The sequence below is a fragment of the Delphinapterus leucas genome, chromosome 8, assembly GCF_059928025.1.
Source record: "Delphinapterus leucas isolate spDelLeu-1000000601 "Yukka" chromosome 8, BTC_Dleu_Yukka2, whole genome shotgun sequence".
Lineage (NCBI taxonomy): Eukaryota > Metazoa > Chordata > Mammalia > Artiodactyla > Monodontidae > Delphinapterus > Delphinapterus leucas.
Genome location: NC_143136.1, coordinates 94,844,686 through 94,866,533, shown reverse-complemented (window position 1 = coordinate 94,866,533; position 21,848 = coordinate 94,844,686). Strand labels below are relative to the sequence as shown.

Genomic DNA, 21,848 nt, shown 5'->3' with positions numbered 1-21,848 from the left:
TCCTTTTACCGTGCTTCGCAGATATCGTATTTGCTATAAATTGAAGGTTTGTGGCAACCCTGCATCGAGCAGGTCGTTCAGTGCCATTTTCCAACAGCATTTGCTCACTCTGTGTCTCTCTGTCACATTTCGGTAATTCTCACTCTATTTCAAACTTTTTCGTTATAATTACATTTGCTGTGGTGATCTGTGACCAGTGATCTTTGATGTTACCCACAATTCGATGAAGACTCAAGATGATGGTTAGTATTTTCAGCAATAAAGTATTTTTATAAATTAAGGTATATACATTGCTTTTATAGATACAACGTTACTGCACACTTAGTAGACTACAGTATAGTATAAATGTAACTTTTCTATGTATTAGGAAACCTACAAATTTACATGACTTGCTTTATTGAGATATTCGCTATATTGTGATGGTCGGGAGCCAAATCCACAACATCTCCAAGATATACCCGCATATTATATATTTCCTTTTTTTTTTTTTAAAGCTATGTGTTTGCACATAGTTTTTTTTTTTAATTTATTTATTTTTGGCTGTGTTGGGTCTTCGTTGCTGCGCGCGGGCTTTCTGTAGTTGTGGAGAACGGGGGCTACTCTTCGCTGTGGTGCACAGGCTTCTCTTTGCAGTGGCTTCTCTTGTTGTGGAACACCAGCTCTAGGCGTGCAGGCTCAGTAGTTGTGGCTCGTGGGCTCTAGAGCTCAGGCTCAGTGGTTGTGGCACACGGGCTTAGCTGCTCCACAGCATGTGGGATCCAACCGGACCAGGGCTTGAACTGGCATCCCCTGCACTGGCAGGCGGATTTTTAACCACTGCGCCACCAGGGAAGTCCCTAGTATATGTTTCATTTTGCTTTGCGTCTGGAACCCACCTTCATTATTCTGAGTTTCATCCATGTTGTTGCATGAGTCAGTGATGCTTTTTTATGGCCGAGTAGTATTCCATTGTATGGATATACCACAATTTCACCTATTCATAGCCATTTGGATTCTGTCCAGTTTTTGATATTATAAATAAAAATGCAATAAACATTTGTGTAAGGGTCTTTGTACATATGTATATGTTCATTTCTCTTGGGTAAATACCTGGTCGTGGAATGGCTAGGTCATATGGTAGACAGATGTTTAACTTTTTAACGAACCTCTGAACTCTTTTCTAAAGTAGATGAACCATTTTACTCTCTCATCATCAATGTATGTGAGCCCTAGACGTTCCATGTACTTTTGTTTTTTCAATTTTAGGCATTCAAATGGGTATGCAGTGATTTCTTATGGTGGTTTTAATTTGTAATTCCTTGGTGACTAATAATGTTGAGCATTTTTTTGCATGCTTATTAGCTATTCATTTATCTCTTCTTTTGGGAATTGTCTGGTAAATCTTATGCCTATTCTCTTATTGGATCGTTTGTCTTCTTATTAAACTGTTCTTTATACATTCTGGAGGCAAGTCTTTTGTCTGATCTGTGTGTGTTGTCTGTGCAGTCTTGTCATTTTCTTATTGGTGTCTTGGAAGAGCAAAGGTTTTTCACTTTAATAAAGTCCAATTTTCTTTTTTTTTTTTTTTGTTATGGTTCAAGCTTTTAGTGCCATATCTAAGACACTTCACCTATCCCAACATTGCAAAGATTTTCTCTTTTGTTTTCCTTTAGAAGTTTTAGGGGTTTAGATTTTACATTGAGATTTATGATCCATTTTGAAGTAATTTTTATATAAAGGTGAATATCCATTTTTGTCCATAAAGCTTTCCAGTTGCTCCAGCACCATTTGTGGAAAAGAGACTTTTCTTTCCTCCATTGAACTGCCCTGGCGCCTTCGTTGAAAGCCAGTTGACCAGATATGTATGCATCTATTTCTGAGCTCTATTCTCCTTGAGCTCACTTGAGCCAATAATAACCCACTTTGATCCGTGCTCAGTTCTCTTCTGTTTAGAAGCCGGTAGGCCTGTGGCATTAGATTAATGAAGAGGTCAGTCTTGCTGCAGTGATGGAATTATTCTGTCTAAAGTAACAAGAGTGGGCCACCACTGATGGTCTAACAGCAGGAATTTCTGCCTTTCTTTGTGCAGTGCTGGGGAGGTGTTGGCAGGGTGGATGGATGGTGTGGACCTTGACTGTGTGCAACTGTTTGTTTTTAAAGTATTTGTCAATGCAACTCCCAAATCAAATTTAGAGTTATGCTTGAGAGCATGTCATGTGGGAAGATGAATCTATCGCTGATGGCGGATCCAGGAATTAGAGGTTATTGCACAAGAAGGTGTCCACAGCATTACCCAACCTGAGCTGAAAACAGGATCCTTGAAGGCATTTCCTGGACGGTTCAATACAGCCTAAGCTTCCAGAACTAAAGGCGTCAGAAGGTCCAACAACTTCCTTAGAAATCTCTTCTCTGGTCCAACAATAGTATTAGCCAGCATTCATTCAACAGTTATGTGCTAAGCACGTCACCTGCATCTTTTTATTCTGTTTCCTAACAATCTTACAGAGATGACCACTATTATTATTTCCATTTTACAAACAAGGAGACTGAGGCAGAGAAGGCTGAGCCACATGCTCTAGCTTCCTCTAGTTAGGAAGGGGTAGGAGTTGGGCACCATCTCCCTGACTTCAGCTGCAACGTCTTTAACCACACGGTGATACTGCCTCAGAGCACTCAGTACAACAGCCTTGAGAAACTCGCTCCCGCGGATGAGGCACTGGCCTCAGAATATCTGAGGCTGACAAGCTGCCTGGGTGGGTAGCATCTCGGTGAAACTGCTCCCCCAGCCCCAAACCTTCACTGCTGCCCCACCATCCTCCCCCAGGTCCTCCTGTTAACCAGCTCCTACCTCCAAAGGGATGCCATACAGAATGGACCTGAAAGACCACCAGGGCAGGCTGAGGGGTGACAAGAGGAACGGGAAGGAAGGGATAAGCATCTATGAGAGCAGCAGAGACTAAAGGGGGGGCAAGGAAGGACTTGAAGGGAAATGCCAGAGGAGGACGTGGCAGGCAGGGAGTGACGGAAGGTACCAGAAAGAGAAGGAATGAGGGTAGAGGCGAGATTTCCTAGGAGGTGGGCAAGGAGGGGGCTCAGAGAGTTAACTGTGGGAAGGAGAGGCCCTGAGTGAGAGGGAAGGATGAAAGGGAGGGGGCAAATGGTCCCCTGTACTGAGAACAGGGGTGTGGGGATGGGGCAGGCTGGGCCATCTCCATCTTCTCCACAAGGTAAAGACGCACCAAGGGCCAGATGAGAAGCAGCTAAAGAACATAAGTAACTCCTACCCACCCACAACAGAGACTGAACGCTCAACACTTCGCAAACACAAAAGCCTACAAATCCAAGAATCATGGTCACTTCCGTAGGAAGATCGAGGGAAAGTTCTCGGCTGTGGACTTGTAAGTATCACCCTAAAATATCCGTTACAAGAGTTTTCTCTCTAGCTTTGCTCCTAAGAGTGGGATCTCATCGGAGGCTCTTGCTGGAACACCACTGACCTCCCCCAGCTCTGCAGAGTCAGCCCACCCTGGAGCGCAGGAGGCTCGCAGCAACATGGCGTGAAGACATGCACCCATGAAAGCAGGCAGCCACCCCGCCAGAAGCCACCTTCATGTCCCACGAGGACTGGAAATGAAACAGAGCTCATGACTGGCGGCCTGCAAGAAAATGAGCAACTGTGAGGGGCTCCCTTTTATTGGTGCAAGCCCCTTTGTTCTGGTGGGTGGGATGGAATCTCAGGGAAGAACTTAGCAGGGAGAGAGACAAGGGGAAGTCTGAAGGCAACCTCGCTCCTCAAGGAAGAAGAATAAAAATGATGCTGAGCCATCACTCCTGACCCACAACACAGAGTTATTTTTCCTTCTTCCTTTTGCCCCCTTCTCCCTTACGTTTTTCTCTCTCTGTTCCTCCCTCTTACCCAGACATGCTGGTGTCAGAAGAGGACAAAGGGCACGAGAAACAGAAAACAGGCTCACATGGACCCCATGGCTCCTGTAGCTCCTCTGCCCTCGAGAGCCCCCTCCTCCCCGGGTCCCACCCCCACCCCCTGCCCAATGCCCACTTGTCCTTTGGATGTCACGTGGAGAGAGCGCTCCTCCAGGAAGGCCCCAACACGCCTCCCCCATGCCAGGCTTGATAAGGAAGTCTTCTGTGTTCTCATGCGATTGTCTCTACCACGACCCTCATCACCCGAACCAAATGTATACGTTTCTGGGTCTCTCCCCAGCTGTGACATCCCTGGGAGCAAAAGCCAGCTCCTATGAGAAGTCAAGGACTTTGCAGAGAAATGGAAAACTTTAGGCATTAGTGCTAGTTGACTTTGAATCCCCGGTGCCTAGACAGGGGGTCCTGGGATCAGGAGGCATTCACATGGTCGCAACTGTTATTATTATCAGCACGGGACCATATGTTATTCATTGCCAATCGGGAACCATGCATGATTTTTATTTTAATTGTTATCACTATTAGTGCACCTGACTTAAGGAGGTTAGACCCAGACACTGGGCCAGAGCTCAAGGTAAACAAGTCAGTCTACCAACAGAGGAGCTAATGAGGGGGTCTAACACAACAGGACACAGAGAGAAAGGGCATGGGAAAGGATGGGACCTCTCGGGCACTGGGATCAGAAACAATACTTTCTTCTTTTGTGAAGTACACGACGGTTGATAGAGCCTTTGCACGTTCATCACATCATTTAATTCTCACAACTTTTGTTGTGCGCTAGGGGGCATGGCGCCCATTTACAAAGAGGAAACCGCCGGTCAGAGAGGAAACACCATCTGCTGGAAGCCACACAGCCAATGAGCGGTGAGTTTGGCTTAGAGGACAAGCCTTCCGACAGCACGCCGTTTCCCCGAAATGCAGTGGCCCCGAGTTGGCTACTGCAACCTGAAGCCAGAGAGAGAACAGCACCAGTTCCATCCAGCCGGAGGGAAGGGGGACCAGGAGGCAGGAAAGAGGGATGGAGGGGCCCGTCTGAAATGAACTCAGGCCACAAGTTGGAACTTTGATGAGCAGTTCAGAAACATTAAACATCAGACGGTTAAGAGCAGCTGCCGCCATAGTAGCACTGTCTTCTCATGACAATTATCTTAAATAAACGGCTCACCTGATCCATACCATAAACCTCTGATGGAAGTACCCTCCCCATTGTGCGAATTAGGAAGCCCAGGGCAGGGAGATGGAGCGACTTGCCTGCGGCGGTCACGTGGGTACGGGGGGGGGTGTCACACCTCCGACAGCTCAGCCCCCCCCCCGCCACGCCCGCATCCCTCCCACACGCTAAGCAGCCTCCCTAAAGCACCTTCTTCCGCGTGATGCCGTGTAACCCCTGAGTCCCCTCGATTCACACTTGGCCTACTTCTCCACTGCTTCTTGATTCACCTGCCTGCAGGTTTTTCAACAGACAAAGCAAGGGGAGCACACCCTGGTCAGCGGCACAGCGGGCAGGGGGCCCGCATGGTGAGGGCAGCAGTGGAAGCCAGAAAAGCCAGGGATGGGACCAGCTGGGGGTCTGGGCAGACAGAAAAGGAAAAACAAAACAAAAAACAAATTAAAGGGCTTCCCCGGTGGCGCAGTGGTCGAGAGTCCGCCTGCCGATGCAGGGGACACGGGTTCGTGCCCCGGTCCGGGAAGATCCCACATGCCGCGGAGCGGCTGGGCCCGTGAGCCATGGTCGCTGAGCCTGCGCGTCTAGAGCCTGTGCTCCGCGACAGGAGAGGCCACAACAGTGAGAGGCCCGCGTACCAAAAAAAATAAATAAATAAAAAAGAAGAAGAAGAAGAAATAAGACAGAAGACCTGGACCTGAAAAGCCAATGAACAGCAGGAGCGTGTAAGCTCACAGTTACCAGAAGCCAAGACAGCCCCAGATGGGGAGACAAGGGTTCAAATCCAGGTACTGCCACTAGCCAGCTGATGACCCCGGGAAGATCGCCTCAGCTTTCAGAGCCCCCATATGCCACCATAACAGAGAAGCATGCCACCTTTCCCCGCCTACCAAAGCGGGCTGTGGCAGGTGTAAAAACAGTAAGACGATAATACTCCTTTCAAAGCAGCCCCAGACATAAGGCCAGACTATCACCACCACATCTGCGGCACCACCCATGCTCCCCAACTTCTAGAACCGTAGTTCATGCAGAGTTTCTGAGAAGGTTCTTTTGGAATCTGTTTCATCGATGATCCTACGTGACCCCGTGCAGGTCGCGAGGGTGCAGATTTAAGCCATTTGTTCATGAAGCACTCACAGCAGACACTGCAGACTCTCGTCTGGGGGTCCCCTGAGAGCATAGCTGGCCAGACTCCTCCAGCATGAGGCCACTGAGGGGCAGGCGACATCACGGCTCAGAGCCAGCTGACTTCACAGGTGGGAAATTCCTAAGGTCATAGCTTTCTTATTCAAAACTCACCCATTCTTACAATTACTCACACTCTGAGAATTGTGCAGGTGACATTAAAAAGAAAGCTGCCGAGGACACTTCCCTGGTAGCACGGTGGTTAAGAATCCGCCTGCCAATGCAGGGGACACGGGTTCGAGCCCTGGTCCGGAAAGATCCCACATGCCGCCGAGCAACTAAGCCCGTGCGCCACAACTACTGAGCCTGCACTCTAGAGCCTGTGAGCCACAACTACTGAGCCCACATGCCACAACTACTGAAGCCCGTGCGCCTACAGCCCGTGCTCCGCAACAAGAGAAGCCACCGCAATGAGAAGTCCGCGCACCGCAACAAAGAGTAGCCCTCACTCGCCACAACTAGAGAAAGCGCGTGCACAGTAGAAAAGACCCGATGCAGCCAAAAATAAAATATAATAAAACCTTTAAAAAAAAAAAAGAAAAAGAAAGCCGCCGGGGCGAGGGATGGGAGCAGGATGGACCTGGGGCAGGGAAAACACTGCTTCAGACAAACCCACAGTAACAACTTGATGGAAATCATACATCAAAAGGCAATTCTGCAGATGAGGGCAAGAGTGAATCTGTAACTTAGACCTGAAATCCAGAACATCAAGGCCATAAACACCAGTCTCCCTGATTTCTACCGCCACAGGCCAGCAGCAGCAAAGAGGCAAAGGCTGTATTTGGCCTGCGGGAAACTGACTCCCAACCAGGGTTCCCAAAATTTAATTAGTTGCCCACTTATTTCCCATTAAACATAGGTTTCCATGGCAATTCCGCTAAGGGGCCGACCCTTCCTCTGCGCACACACTGTCTGGATGCCACAGACCCAGGCAGTTTCTCCTGTTTTCGTGACTGGCGTCTGTGAGCATCTGAGTTTGTGGCTGCGAATTCACAGGAGACACTGTGGATGGACGCTCATCTTGAATGACTGCAGGCCAGGGGGTTGGGCTCCCCAAACTTCTAGAGCAGAGAGTAGGAACCCAAAGACTCGGGATTGAAATGCTGTCAGATAACACCTGGCAGCATCTACGTGGTCCCCGCGTGCCACTCAGCTGATCAGAAGCCCTCCCCGCTGGAAACAGGAGATCACATGCCTTTGTTACCTTTCAGTAACTCTGAAGGCTTAACAAACAAAACAAAACAAAACGACAAACCACCTTCCATCTTTCCTTAGAGTTCTGATGAGATGACCATAAACAGGTGTGATTTTTAAATCCCACACCAGGACTAATAAAAGATGCAGTGGGTGTGAGCACTCCCAGAACAGGGCCAGTCTTGGTACAATCATGGAGCTCTTCACCCTCTCCCATCCCAGCCAATGCGGGCATCAGACATCATACCTTGATGTGGAATTTAACTTGGTGAGCTTCTTCTCTTTAAGACTATATGCATTGTAAGATGTAATACTGTTCCCGGTTAAAAATGGTTCAGCTTTCAAGACAAGAACAAGGGGGGCCACGAACAAGGGTCCATGAGCACAGCTATCTATTCCATATTAAGTGAGCCGTGCTACACATTAATTTTTAATGTCTAAATAAATGAATGCATCAACTAGCCCAGGGCTGAAAATTCCCACCAATAAACATTTCTTAGAGTGGAGTCAGATTTCCATCCCTTATAAAATGCAAAGATGTTATCTGACTGACATCTTAATCCATCACGCTTAATACTTTTATGTCTACGTTCTACCTAAGCTTCAGATTCTGATGGAATGGAACACAGGATAGCCAATCTGATGGAGGAAAAGGATGGAAAAGTCCAGGATCCCAGGCAACCAGGAAGATCAAGGTGAGACAAGCACAATGTGAGAGGAAGCACACGGAGTATAAGCCATGGGATTATTTGTTTGAGCGAGCTCTGCTGAAAAAGACCAGATCCATAGGTGGGTACACTCCTACCCTGCTCTCCATCTTTCCTCCATGTCATGGAGATATTAGAGAACATGCTCCTTGCCAGCTGCGATGATAAATAATGGTTAACGTCCTCAGGAGTTACTAAAGGAATGGCTCTAATGTCTGTTTCAAGTTGGCGGGGGTGAGCACACAGTACAACTTAGAGCAGCCACCTTAACAGCTCTACTAAATGCAGCGTAACGCCCCGCTTCATTTTCATCTTCCCTATACACACACACAAATGCAATACGTTACCCCCAAAAGATGAACATGTATTTTTCTAAAAGTGAAATTAAAGGTCTCATAATTTAGGCCTTTTATAAGATGGTGCACATAGCCAAGCTCAAACCAAATCACATCCTAAAAGAACAGCCCATAATTTTGTATTAAATCACTATGCAACTTACATACAGGCACACTTCATTTCACTGCTTTTTTGTTTTTTGTTTTTTTTTACAAATTGAAAGTTTGTGGCAACCCTGTGTTGAACAAGTCTATTGGCACCATTTTTCCAACAGCATTTCCTCACTTCCTGTCCCTGTGTCACACTTTGTTAATTCTCGCAATATTTCAAACTTTTTCATGATTGTTAAACTTGCTATGGTGATCTATAATGAGTGATCTTCGTTACTACTGCAAAGAGGTAAGACTTGCTGAAGGCTCCGATGATAGTTCATGTTTTTTGCAATAAAGTAGTTTTTAATCAAGGTATGTACTTTTTTTTTTTTTAGACATAATGCTATTGAGTACTTCATAGACTACAGCATAGTAAACATAACTTCTACGGGCACCGGGAAACCAAAAATTTTGTGTGGTTTGCTTTATTGCATTATTTGCTGTACTGTGGTGATCTGGCCCCGAACCCGCGATATCTCTCAGGTATGTCTGTACAGTGAAGCATTGTAATGGCAGCATCTTACTCTCCTGGTACATATATCAGCTGCCTTCTAACATGAAGACAGCCTGATAGGAGAGGGCAAAAATATTCCTTAGCACAGCATTCATAAGGGGCGGGGAAAATAAAGAATCAGAGTGCCAAAAAAAAAAAAAAGAATCTGGGTGCCTCTCACCCAGAAAACAAGGCAGTCAAAGACACACTTTAATATGAAATTGTGTCCTCCATTTTTCGCATCTGAATGTCAGTTGTTTCAGAAAGCCTAATGTGAACAGATTTATATACTGAATTGAGGTACAAAGGAAAAAAATAATTCTCATTATAATAGTGATTGAATGGACACAGAAAAACAGATGCGAACAACACGGGATCGGACCGCTCTGCTATATAAAAATCACTCCATTTCTCTTAACATAAAAGACTTTAAAAGTAGTCAAAAGATCTAAGAAGAGGGACACAGAACCCAGTACCAGCTCAACTACCTTTTTATCTTGCCCACTGCTTGTCTCCACCAAGTCATTCACATTCTACAGTGAGTTCTTCCGGACTCCTAAATATTGTATGTTTTCTCTCCACCTGCCCAACTTCCCCCAGTACATCTGGGGTGAGAGGTAACACAGGAGGCTGGTACCATCAGGAAAGACTCTTAAGACAAAAGAAGAACCTTACCACTTCTGGAAGCAGCTTAGTCGAGAGGTCATGGATGGCTTTGACCACTATGCATACGGATGACAGAAGGAATATCACCCCCAAGATGACACAGGCTCTGCAAAGAAAGAGAACATTGGGACTCTTTACTGGGAGAATTCCACCCTGCCGATTTACACAATGACAGTGACACTGACACAGCCTGAGGCACTGGGATCCACCGTAATTTGCCACACTCCCACCATGACCACCCCTAGTCTCAGAACTGATACAGAATCATCTCCAGAAGAATACAATTCAGAGATGTATCACCAAATCAATCCCGTGGGAAAGGGGATCACCATGACCTCACAGCAACCCATGAATGCTGGTGTGGGAGGGTCTTCAAGGACATAAAATCCTTCCCCCTTGCCTGGCAACACAACCTTTCACTTCTCCAGCAGGAAGGTGCAGAGTTTAATAGCAAAGAGTGGAGGCTTTGGAGGGGGTGGGGGAGGGATGGATTAGGAGTGTGGGATTAGCAGATGCAAACTATTATAATACAGAATGGATAAACAACAAGGTCCTACTGTATAGCACACGGAACCATATTCAATATCCTGAGATAATCCATAATGGAAATAAGAAAAATTATATAACTGAATTACTTTGCTGCATGACAGGTATTAACAACATTGAAAATCAACTATACTTCAGTAAAATAAAATTTAAAAAAAGAGAGTGGAGGCTCTGGCACGAGACATCCCAAGCGCTACCATTTAACCTGTTGGTTGATCTCGGTCACGCTACCAAACTTCTTTTAGCCTCATTTTCTTCACCTGTCAAATGGGAATACTATTTCCTACCTGAAGATGAAATGAGATAATTGCACAGAGCACAAAAAAGTTACCCACTGTGCTCGCTTCGGCAGCACATATACTAAAATTGGAATGATACAGAGAAGATTAGCATGGCCCCTGCGCAAGGATGACACACAAATTCGTGAACCGTTCCGTATTTTTGAGGGAAGAGGTATGGGAACATATTTTTATGTATAACTGATTCACTTTGTTATAAAGCAGAAACTAACACACCACTGTAAAGCAATTATACTCCAATAAAGATGTTAAAAAAAAAAAAAAGTTACCCATTAATGCTGGCTTAAATAAAGTAACTGAAAAGCCCACCCTGGATGTCTCTTGATGATATGACAGGATAGACACCTTTGGATTTTCCCAAAGATAAAAAGAAGGAATAATTTGGTAATGACAAAAGAAGAGTATTCATGGCAGGATGGAGCGATTCTTTTAAAAGAAATGAGAGGAGAGAAGGAAGGATGAGGTCAGCCAAGACACCCAACACAGGGGGAGGAAGGAGTGAGTTAGGGATGAGGCCAAGGGAAAAGGCCGAGGACACTCAGACAAGGGCTGCGGGTGGGAGCTGGGAGGATGTCTACAGGCTCGGGATGCATCAGCTGTCTCTGGCAACCCAGACACGACAACTCCCAGGAGAAAGACAGACAGAAAATGAAAGTAAACCTGAGGAAATGATGATAGTAATACAAGGGTCAAAATACCAAACGAAAATGAAAAGAGAGGAAAGAGAAATACAAGAATGACTGCAGTCAACCCTAGCTGTCCCAACATGAGGTCACCATCATTTGGCAGCCTTCTCAGCCCTCCTCCCCAGCTATCAGATAAAATCATTTTTCATTACCCACCTTGGATTCCCTTCTCTGCACTAACAGAATTGCCCAAAGTGGCATCTACTTAGAATCCTAGCCAACCTATAGACAGACATGTTCCCCCAAACCTAAAAGTCAGAAATAAGTATGTAAACAGGCTGCTTGGAGTCCACCCAGTAGGCTTCTAATTAACACGTTAGTTGTAGGTTTTATTCTTTCAAAAACACAGACGATCGTTGAGGGCTGGGGTGAAACACAAAAGAACATAGAGATGTGGGAAAAGTAACAAACAAGCTGGGGCTCTTGGTACAGGCTTGAGCAAAAGGAAATCCTGGCCCTGTAAACCAAAAGGATAATCTGCCCTGGGTGCCATACACCCCCATGAGGAGCCAGAGGAAGAACACGCACTGAAGGGGGAAAAAGATAACGCAGGCCAAAAGCACACAGGGACGCAGCAGCAGGAGTGAAGAAGGCTAACGTAGGCAATGTGCCAGACCTGGTCACCACAGTCCTGGGAGGGTGCTCGGGGCAGAGGGGCCACAGCTGAGAGGACAGTCATGCGGGATGAGGTGGCTTACTGGAGGGCCCCTTTTTTTTTTTTTTTTTTTTTTTAACAGTACACGGGCCTCTCACTGTTATGGCCTCTCCCGTTGCGAAGCACAGGCTCCGGATGCGCAGGCTCAGCGGCCATGGCTCACGGGCTGGGATCCTCCCGGACCGGGGCACGAACCCGTGTCCCCTGCATCGGCAGGCGGACTCTCAACCACTGTGCCACCAGGGAAGCCCTTCATCTTCTTTTAAATGTGTTGCAAATTCAAAAGCCCACAGTCACCCTCCCATCAACACTGCTGGAAGCCGGTGTGTCAGAGCTCCCCCAGGGCTGAAAAGCAGCTATTATGAGCAGAGGGTGTGATGCTATTTTTTAACATGTTATTAATACTATATTGTGTTTACACAGCAGATTTCTCCTCAGGTGCTCAGAAGTTCTGCACATCAGCTCATAAGTGCCCCGGTGGCCACTCACCAGACCTGGGTTTTTCTTCTTCTGTTATTTTATGGATTGGGAGCTGGGGGGTGGCGAGAGTTGTGTTTCGTAAACACAAGGAGTCGAAATGGGAAAGTCGAGTATTTGGGAGGCTTGTCCAAAGTCACCGCAGGAGTTTGAAGTCCACCCAGAAAGAAAAGCCAGGTCTCCTGACGCCCTCCCTGTGGTCAGCCACCCTAAGGCTGTGGCCATTCACGTGACATCCCCACCCCACCACTGCCCTGGGGCTGCAGTCGTCTCCAGGATGCAGGGGAGATTTGGGTCAGGAGCAAATACTGCAAATATGGCGGCTTCTGAATCGGCAAGTGTGGGTTCTTTCCTGGTTTGGGGGGAGATGGACGGGGGGCGGGGGTAGGGCGGGGGAGGGGAATTGTTCCATCAGCGCACCTTGGCCTTCACCTGGAGAGGCTAGTCTGGCACATATAGAGGGCAGTGTGCCCGCAGAGCCAGGTCACCAAAGTGAAGGCAGACTCCTCCTCCCTCCAGGCCAAATCCCACAGCAGGAAGACACTGATTCAGAAAGAGGCAAGTGAGGGCTTTTACAACCTGTTTCTTGGATTGTTTTTTTAATCCACACCCTGGCTTATTTAAGAGATCTCCAATCCTTACCATATATTTGCCTTTCCTACTGTGATTTTCCCTTTCCTAGATACAAACGACTATATGTAAAATAGATAAACAGCAAGGATTTACTGTATAGCACAGGGAATTATGCCCAATATCTTGTAATAACCTTTAATGGGATATAATCTACCAAAAAAAAAAAAACAAACCAATTCACTATGCTGTACACCTGAAACTAACACAGTATTGTAAATCAACTATACTTCAGTTAAAAAAAGAAAAACTTTGGGAGGAGGGATAAATTGGGAGATTGGGAATGACATATACACACTACTATATACAAAATAGAAAACTAAGGCTTCCCTGGCGGCGTAGTGGTTAAGAATCCACCTGCCAATGCAGGGGACACGGGTTCGAGCCCTGGTCCGGGAAGATCCCACATGCCTCGGAGCAACTAAGCCTGTGCGCCACAACTACTGAGCCTGCGCTCTAGAGCCCGCGAGCCACAACTACTGAGCCCACGTGCTGCAACTATGGAAGCCCACGTGCCTAGAGCTCGTGCTCCCCAACAAGAGAAGCCACTGCAATGAGAAGCCCGTGCACCTCAACGAAGAGTAGCCCCGGCTCGCCACAACTAGAGAAAGCTTGAGTGTAGCAACAAACACCCAACACAGCCAAAAAAAAAAAAAAAGAAAGAAAGAAAGAAAAAAAGATAATAGATAACTAATAGGGACCTACTGTATAGCACAGGGAACTCTACTCAATACTCTGTAATGGCCTATATGGGAAAGAACCTAAAAAAAGAGTGGATGTATGTATATGTATAACTCATTTACTTTGCTGTACACCTGAAACTAACACAACATTGTAAATCAACTACATTATACTCAAACAAAATTGAAAAAAAATAAAATTTAATTTAAAAAAAAAGAAAGAGGCAAATGAACTACAGCCCCCTTTCAACACAATCTCCCAACCAACCCAGACTGAAGCTGCATTTAAATTCCCACAGGACCAGTGGTTGTCAAAGTGTGGTACATGGACTAGCAATGTCCACATCACCTGGGAACTTGTTAGAAAGGGAAATGTCAGAGGCCACCCCAGACACACTGAATCAGAAGCTCTGCAGATGAGACCCAGCAATCTGTTTTAATAAGTCCTTCTGATGCTCACTGAAGTTTGAGAACCATGGTAGTATTAGTCTTGCCAAAGACACATTTAATATTTAAAAGAAGACTAGTAGAATCCAAAGAAATGGTTAACACCACTAGCACATTTTTTTTCTTCTCTGAAAGACTGCCAAGTTCTCCCAGTGTTCAGCATCGTGAAAATATGAATCACCTTGCAGTCAGCATTAATTTTTGCCTCTGAAGTTGCAAGGGCAAAACCTGTCGGCAGACACTCTCACATCCAAAGGAGAGAAGGTTGGAAGTTCGGTCCCTGGTCAACTGCAGGTTTAAAGGCCTGTGGTTCACATGAATAAAGCCTGGGTCTTATCATCCCCATTCTAAGTTATTTTCCAAAAAGAAGCTTCTTCTAAGCATCCCCTAATTTACAAAAGACCTAAAACACAATAGCTCTGGCACTTAACCAATTCAATCTACAGCTTAAAGTGTAATGTTTCATTTATTATCTGTCACCCTAGTCTCCAAAGCACATGTAATCTGGGTTGTCGTCCAGTCAAATGTGAAATAATGAAAAATGAAAGACAGTCAAGTGGCGAGTATACATAGTACTTAGGGGTGCACGATTTCTCATGCTGTTTCGTTCTAGCTAGTCCTCTTTCACTCCACGTAGTCTGCCATTTTAAATAAAGCCACGAACAAAACCAGCTAGGAGGCGGGATAAAGGCAAGGAGACAGGGTGCCAAGCATGCCATGAGCCATTTCTCCTTCTCTGTAACAGCCATGCCAAACAGCCACCGTTTTATACAAGACTCCCTGCTCCTTGACTAATTACCACCAGCCGCCTCCTCTCCCAACGCAGGACTTCCCTCCCCTCCCCTTCCCGTTCTTACTCATCTTACCTACTTGACCCTCCAGGCTCTAAGACTCCACCTCCTCTCTCTATCCACATCCCCATCTCTCTTCTCTCTAGATTTTAAAAAAATATTTATTTAGTTTGTGCTGGGTCTTAGTCACAGCATGCGGGATCTTTGTTGCAGCACGTGGGGTCTTTAGTTGCGACATGCATGCGGGATCTAGTTCCCCGACCAGGGATTGAACCTGGACCCCCTGCACTGGGACCGCGGAGGCTTACCCACTGGACCACCAGGGAAGTCTCTCTCTTCTCTCTTTAGCTTCAACCTCATCCACCTGCTGCTTTGTGAACAGGCTGTGTTGAGGGGGAAGATGGCTTGGACCAGGGACCGTCACTCAGGCCAGAGCTCTCCAGGTACGGGGTCAAACCCTGTCCATGGATAGACTGTCCATCTCCTCAACATGTAACCACTAAGAACCTCTCCTTACTCAACAAATGGCCCTTTGCTTTTACACCTAACAATACACAAGATGACTAATCCCATCCAAGTGAAATCTCATTTAGATAGAACTTTCTCCCTGGCTTCAACTTTAGGGACGAGAGCAACATGGGGGATTTGTTAAAGGATTAGATGCTAGAGCAGTGCAGTCCAGTACAATTTTCTGTGATGATGGAGGTGTTCCATCTTGTGCTGTCCAAGAGGGTAGCCATTAGCCATATGTGGCTACTGACCACTTCAAATGTACCTCATACAACTGAAGAAATGAAGTTTTCATTTTAACTACTTTTAAAATTAATTAAAATTTTAATTTATTTAATTTTACTTAATTAAAATTTAAGTGACCACATGTGGTTAGTGACTATCACATTGGACAGTGGAGCTCTAACGGTTGGGTTGAAAATATAGAAGTTCACCCAATACTTTAATTTAAATTTTTTAAATATATAAATTTATATAGATAGATAGATAGATAGGGAGAGAGACAAAGAGAGAGAGACCCAGAAGCTGCTCATCTAGATCAGGTAAGTGTATAAAGTGGGCCAGCAGGGACTGCTCTAGGAAACCTTGCAAAGGGGCATCATGCCTTTGGTATCTTTCTTCAATCAATGCATCATTTCCCTCCCTCCAGTAAACCCCCAGCTCCCAGGTTTACATGCCAAGTCTCACTCTTGTTCTCATCTAATGTCAACCAGTCCCAGCACATCTACTGCTCCACCAGGCTAACTGCATTCATTCACGTTTCAAGGTCTACATGCCAAGGCTAAGGCAAACAAAATCTATTCCCAGCCTCCCGAGAGCACAAATCTGGGGTGGGAAACCTGAAAATCATTACTGGACAGTCACTAGTTGTGAATGTGAGAAGAGATAATGGACAAGGAACAAAAAGAAGAAAAGGGTCAAAGGGATGAAACAGAACCAGGGGACTGAGTGGGAAGGAGGGATGGTTCTGTGGTGTGACAGTTAATCTGGGTCTAGAAGACTGGACAGGAGTCATCAAGCAGAGAAGCTGGAAGGCTGTGGAGGGCGCTCCAGGCAGAGGGAACGTCATAAGCAAAAATGTGAATACGTTAACACTGGGTGGTCCTGCTTCCATTGCAATTCAAAGTGGAGATGCTCTTCCTGGAGCCTCTGGCTAGGGGAGCAGCAGTGCAAGGACCACACAAAGGGCCCTCTGTGTCCTGGAAGTCCCCTCGAGATGGAGGGCACAACACCCATGATATGCACAACGTTTCCTCTGCATCTACTGAGATGATCCTGTGGTTTTTATCTTTTCTTCTGTTTGTGTGGTGTATCCCGTTGATTGATTTGCATATGTTGAACCATCCTTGTGAACTTGGGATGAATCCCACCTGGTTGGGGTGTGTGATCTTTTTTATATTGTTGGATTCAGTTTGCTAATATTTTGTTGAGGATTTTTGCATCCATATTCATCAAAGATATTAGCCTGTAATTTTCTTTTTTTGCTGGTACCTTTGTCTGGTTTTGGTATCAGGATGATGGTGGCTTCACAGAATGTCTTTGGGAGTGTTCCCTCCTCTTCAGTTTTTTGGAAGAGTTTGAGAACGTGATATATACAACAGATCTTAGATGGTACAAGGACCAGCACATTGTATTTAATAGTTATTTTAATGTACATTAGAAAAACTGATTTTCACCCCATGCCTACAAGGATATTATTGCCTAGTGGAAAAAAGTCAAATATGATTATATTTAAATAAATGTTAAGTAAGCAATAGCATAGGTGGTACGTACGATAGGGCAAAAATCATCAAGGTGGAACACACATCTGAGGCTGAGAAAGCCTGCAGTGGCGATAGGAAGTTATTAAACTGTTTCAGGCAAGAGAGGCCCATGATGTGATCTCGGCTTTACAAAAACCCTCTGACTGGGCTTAGAGCTTGGCAGCATTGAAGGGAAAGAAACTAGAGGCAAGGGAATCGGCAGGGAGACAATGCAAGTAGCCTAGAAAACAAGTGACGACCCCCTGCAAAGGGGCCCTGACAGTCAGACAGAGGGATCAATCGGGAAAGACCTTACAGAGGCAGAGTGGATGGAACATGGTAACTGACTGGACAGCAGAGAAGGATGCCAGGAAAACCCTGATTTTCCTCTCCTACAGGAAAGAGGTAGTGGCACATCCAAAAGCAGGAGGAATGAGACTGGAGTGGGGAGCTTAGTAGTGGGTGGTGAGTTTAGTCTAGGACTTGCGAAGCTTGAGAAGCAATGTCCAGACAGCCAGCTACACGGACCTTAGCTGAAGAGGCATCACCTGAGCCTGGCAGCCCAGGGCCATTTTCCTGGGCCCCTCTCGGTCTCATGATGCTGTTTCTAGGGTGTAGAGAGATGCAAGGAGACAAAGGAACAGGGCACGGCCATTCTAATGATTGCCAGACCCCACCCAGTCCCTCAACTTTCAATGTACGCTGCAAGGGGGGTGCATGCTGAGACCCACGAGCCCCAGGCTCCTTTGATCCACCAACAAATACCGAGTGACGCCTACTGTTTCCCGGTACAAGGATTCAGCAGCCAGCGAAAAAGCATGCGAATAACTACCTGTTCTCTTGGAGCTTACACGGGAGAGACCGACAATAAGCATGTGAACAAATAAGCACAGTCCACATAGAAACATAAAGCAGCACAAAGGAGAACAATAGGAGTGTACTTTATATACAGTCGTCACACTTCTAACGAGGGGGCATTTAACCACAGACCTAACAGATGGGAGATGTGCTGTACAGCTACCTGAGGACAAACACTCTAGACAGGGAACAGAGAGCAAAGGCGCCTAGGCAGGAGGTGAGACACAAAGACACGAGCACACCCATTCTGGAAAAGGACCAGGGTATGGCCTTGGGCAAAACAGGTCTTGGAAGCTAAAGAACAAAGGCCCTGGAGGCCAGAGTCCCAGAAACAAAAACCAGACTGGAAGGAATAAAAGATTAAGTTTATCTCTGTTATACTAAAGAGTGTACCTAGTTGCCACAAAACAAGAAGCTCAGCTATAAATTTTCACGGCATCTGTTCTGGTGCATTCTTGCAGAAAATTCTCCTGCACTCCTTCCCCCTCACAGAAGGGCTCCCTATTCCCGATAGCCACCATGGAGACATCTGCTGCTGATCAAAGAAGTTGAACAATTTCTGGAAATTATCAGTGATCATGAGACAAACCCTCCGTTTTGTTATAAAAGCAACTTGTCCCTTCTCACGGAGCTGAGTTTTCTCCCTTGTGCACAAGCTCTTTTAATAAAAAAAAAAGCTTTGCTTGCCTAAGAGTCTTGAGGAAGAGAGATTTGTTTCTATGGTATTGCTGTTTCGGGATATGGAAAGGGCCCATGAACAGCGATGGGGCCCACAAGGCTGGAACACAGTGACCATGCAGGACCTTAACGGTCATGCTAAGGACAGGAAACCGACAATGGATTAAGCAGAGAAATGACTCACATGTAAACAGGATCACTCCAGCTGCTCTGCTGAGAACAGACCAAAGAGGGACACTGGTGGAAGCTGGGTGGCCAGAGAGAAGGTAATGTTGCCAGAGCAGGTACCAGATCCTTCCTCAAAACCCATCAGCTCCCACCTTTAATAGGAGTTAACACAAATCTTTAAGAGATAAAAAAGGAAGCTAAAGGAAGAGAAAAACAAAGTGGAACCAGCTGGGGCTTCCCTGGTGGCACAGGGGTTGAGAGTCCACCTGCCGATGCAGGGGACACGGGTTCGTGCCCCGGTCCGGGAGGATCCCACATGCCGCGGAGCGGCTGGGCCCGTGCGCCATGGCTGCTGAGCCTGCGCTCCGCAACGGGAGAGGCCACAACAGTGAGAGGCCCGCGTACCGCAAAAAAAAAAAAAAAAAAAAAAAAGTGGAACGGCTGGAACCAAGACGGCAACTAATCCGACCTCCAACCCTCTCACTATATGCAGATTTTACTGTATTAGTATATTACACGACACACCCATCTGCGGCCATGACCGGAAGTCTAGGACCAAAAGAGGATAAAGAGAGGGTGGCACGCCACTCCCTCAGAAAGCCCCGCCCCTTCCCCAATAGACTAATGCATATGCCTCCCCATCATTAGCCTCACTCCTCCTCCTTTTGTCTCTACTCTAAAATCAGATCCCTCTTACCACGTTGATTTGTGAACTAAGTTCCCACTTCTCCATTCTCTAGCCATTGAATAAAGCCTGCACTGCTTCAATCTCAGCTTTGCTTTCATTTTTGGCTGCACAAACCGGAACAGAAAAAGAATCTTCCTTGCAGCCCTGGTAGGGCTATGGCCCAAGCAGGGTCCACGGGGCTTAATTCGGTGACAGTAACAGCAAGGATCCTGGAAAGAGATGATGCTAGAATAGGGTGGGAGAAGTGGAAGTGGGGAGAGGGGGGCTCGTGCCTACCAGTTCTTGTGAGATCCAAGGCAGATTTGCTGATAGACACTGTTTTCAGCCTAGGGAAGTACAAAGTGAACTGATGGGTTTTAGGGAGATTTAAAAAGGACTTTCAGGGTAATACTTGTTTCTCAGGAGAATAAGAAATCTTACTACTTAAGCAAACTGGTTACTCAGAGTGAACCATTTAAGTATATTTAAGTCAATTTTATATTTAAAATTATATTTAGTGTCAATGATCTGTGCACCAATTTCAATTTTTTCTTAAACAAAAAAACTTTTTTAATGTTTAAAAAACGTTTAACTGCTGTGTATGCATAAAATATATGCAGGGAGATACCCAAAAAGAGTGATGACAGCCTCTACAGAAAACACATGGGGAATACCAGCTTGCTTTTCCCTATATACCCTAGCATGTATTTTATGTATTTTGTAAACAATGTGCATGCACCACCTATTAAAATAAATACTACATCAATCTGAGATTGAGGGAAATATTTAGTGAGGGTTGACCAGATGCCAAGAAACCTGTGATGCACTAGATAAAATGACAAATAAGACATAGTCCTTTTCCTCAAAGAGTAGAGAAAGGGGGCATTGAAATCACAGGAATATTCCTAGAGAAGCTGAGATTTAAGTTGACTTTGAAAGAACCAAAAGAAGTTAGCTGGGTAGAATTCTGAGTATGTTTCCAGGAGAGTATATCCAGAGGCCTATCGGAATCCATTCATTCGACACATTTTCCCTGCAAAGCTACTTTGTGCCAGCCACCATTCTAGGGAGCAGGCCATGCAGATATATGGGGCAAGAACCTTCCAGGCACAGGAGGAGCAAGGCTCTAAGCACAAGTCTGCTTGACTTGATGGAAGAACACCAAGGCAGCCAGTGGGATGAAGATGAAGGAGGAAAATGGTAGCTGAAGGCAGAGGGTAAAGGTTACGTCAAGCCTTACAGCCTCTCTGAAGGCTGGCACCGTCCAGGATGGAGGGGAGGACCTGAGTGTTGAGTCATCTGAAAAAGCTCAATCAGAAAGGCAGAGATCTGATTTAAAAAAAGAAAGAAAAGGAAAGAAAGAAAGAAAAAGGCAGAGAAGGAGAGCGGAGGTAGCAATCGCAATCTTAAAACACAAATCTGCCTGCAGAGGGAGGGGGTAAGTACAGGGAGAGAGGCGGGTGTAGACAGCTACGCACCAGACAAACAGCATTCAGGGTCACATTTCAGGGCACAAGGGACAATTGTCCCTCGCCACCTGCAGGGCATTGGTTCCAGGACCTCCGCAGATACCAAAACCCATGGATGCTCAAGTCCTTTATAGAAAATGGTGTAGTATAGTCGGCCCTCTGTAGCCGAGGATGCAGAACCTGTGGACACAGAACCCGTGGATGCCGAGGGCCGACCGCAGAGGCCAAGATAGTTCACATTACCAGTCCCACCCTCAATATTCATCTGGAAACCAAACTCTTGTGCCAGTATAAGGGTGAGGGGCAGGACATCCCTGGCGGTCCAGTGGTTAGGACTCTGAGCTTCCACTGCAGGGAGCACGGGTTCGATCCCTGGTTGGGGAACTAAGATCCCACATGCCTCGCGGCAAGGCCAAAAAAAAAAAAAGGAAAAAAAATAAGGGTGAGGGGCATCAAGAAAACCTTGTTATAATTTCACTAACTGTACATACTACCAAAAGGAGGAAGAAACCATTTTAAGAAGACCACCTGTGTTTGATATGTCCACATGTTCCTCCAAACAATCAACTCAATGTCCTAAAAATGACTAATTTGTCAACTCATTAATTAAGGATGTGGACCCCTCTCAGAAGGAATCATACACGAGTTCTGAGAAATCCATCCAAATGCCCCAATTATTGGCAACAACAGTGAAAGCTCTAGTTGAACCTTCATTCTTTTTTTTCT

The 21,848-nt window shown here is 46.0% G+C and overlaps 1 protein-coding gene and 1 non-coding gene across 2 annotated transcripts in view; one reads left to right on the top strand and one right to left on the bottom strand.

Moving 5' to 3' along the window:
* The window catches only part of TMEM163 (transmembrane protein 163), a 250,867-nt gene that overhangs the window by 34,140 nt on the left and 194,879 nt on the right, over positions 1 to 21,848 (bottom strand). Inside the window, exon 5 of the mRNA XM_022569576.2 lies at positions 9,829 to 9,925. Within this exon, the coding sequence (XP_022425284.1) occupies positions 9,829 to 9,925 (97 nt within the window). The remainder of the gene's footprint in view (positions 1 to 9,828; positions 9,926 to 21,848) is intronic.
* LOC115802165 (U6 spliceosomal RNA) lies at positions 10,702 to 10,808 on the top strand. The gene has a single exon (XR_004022565.1). It is a non-coding gene; the product is annotated as a U6 spliceosomal RNA (small nuclear RNA).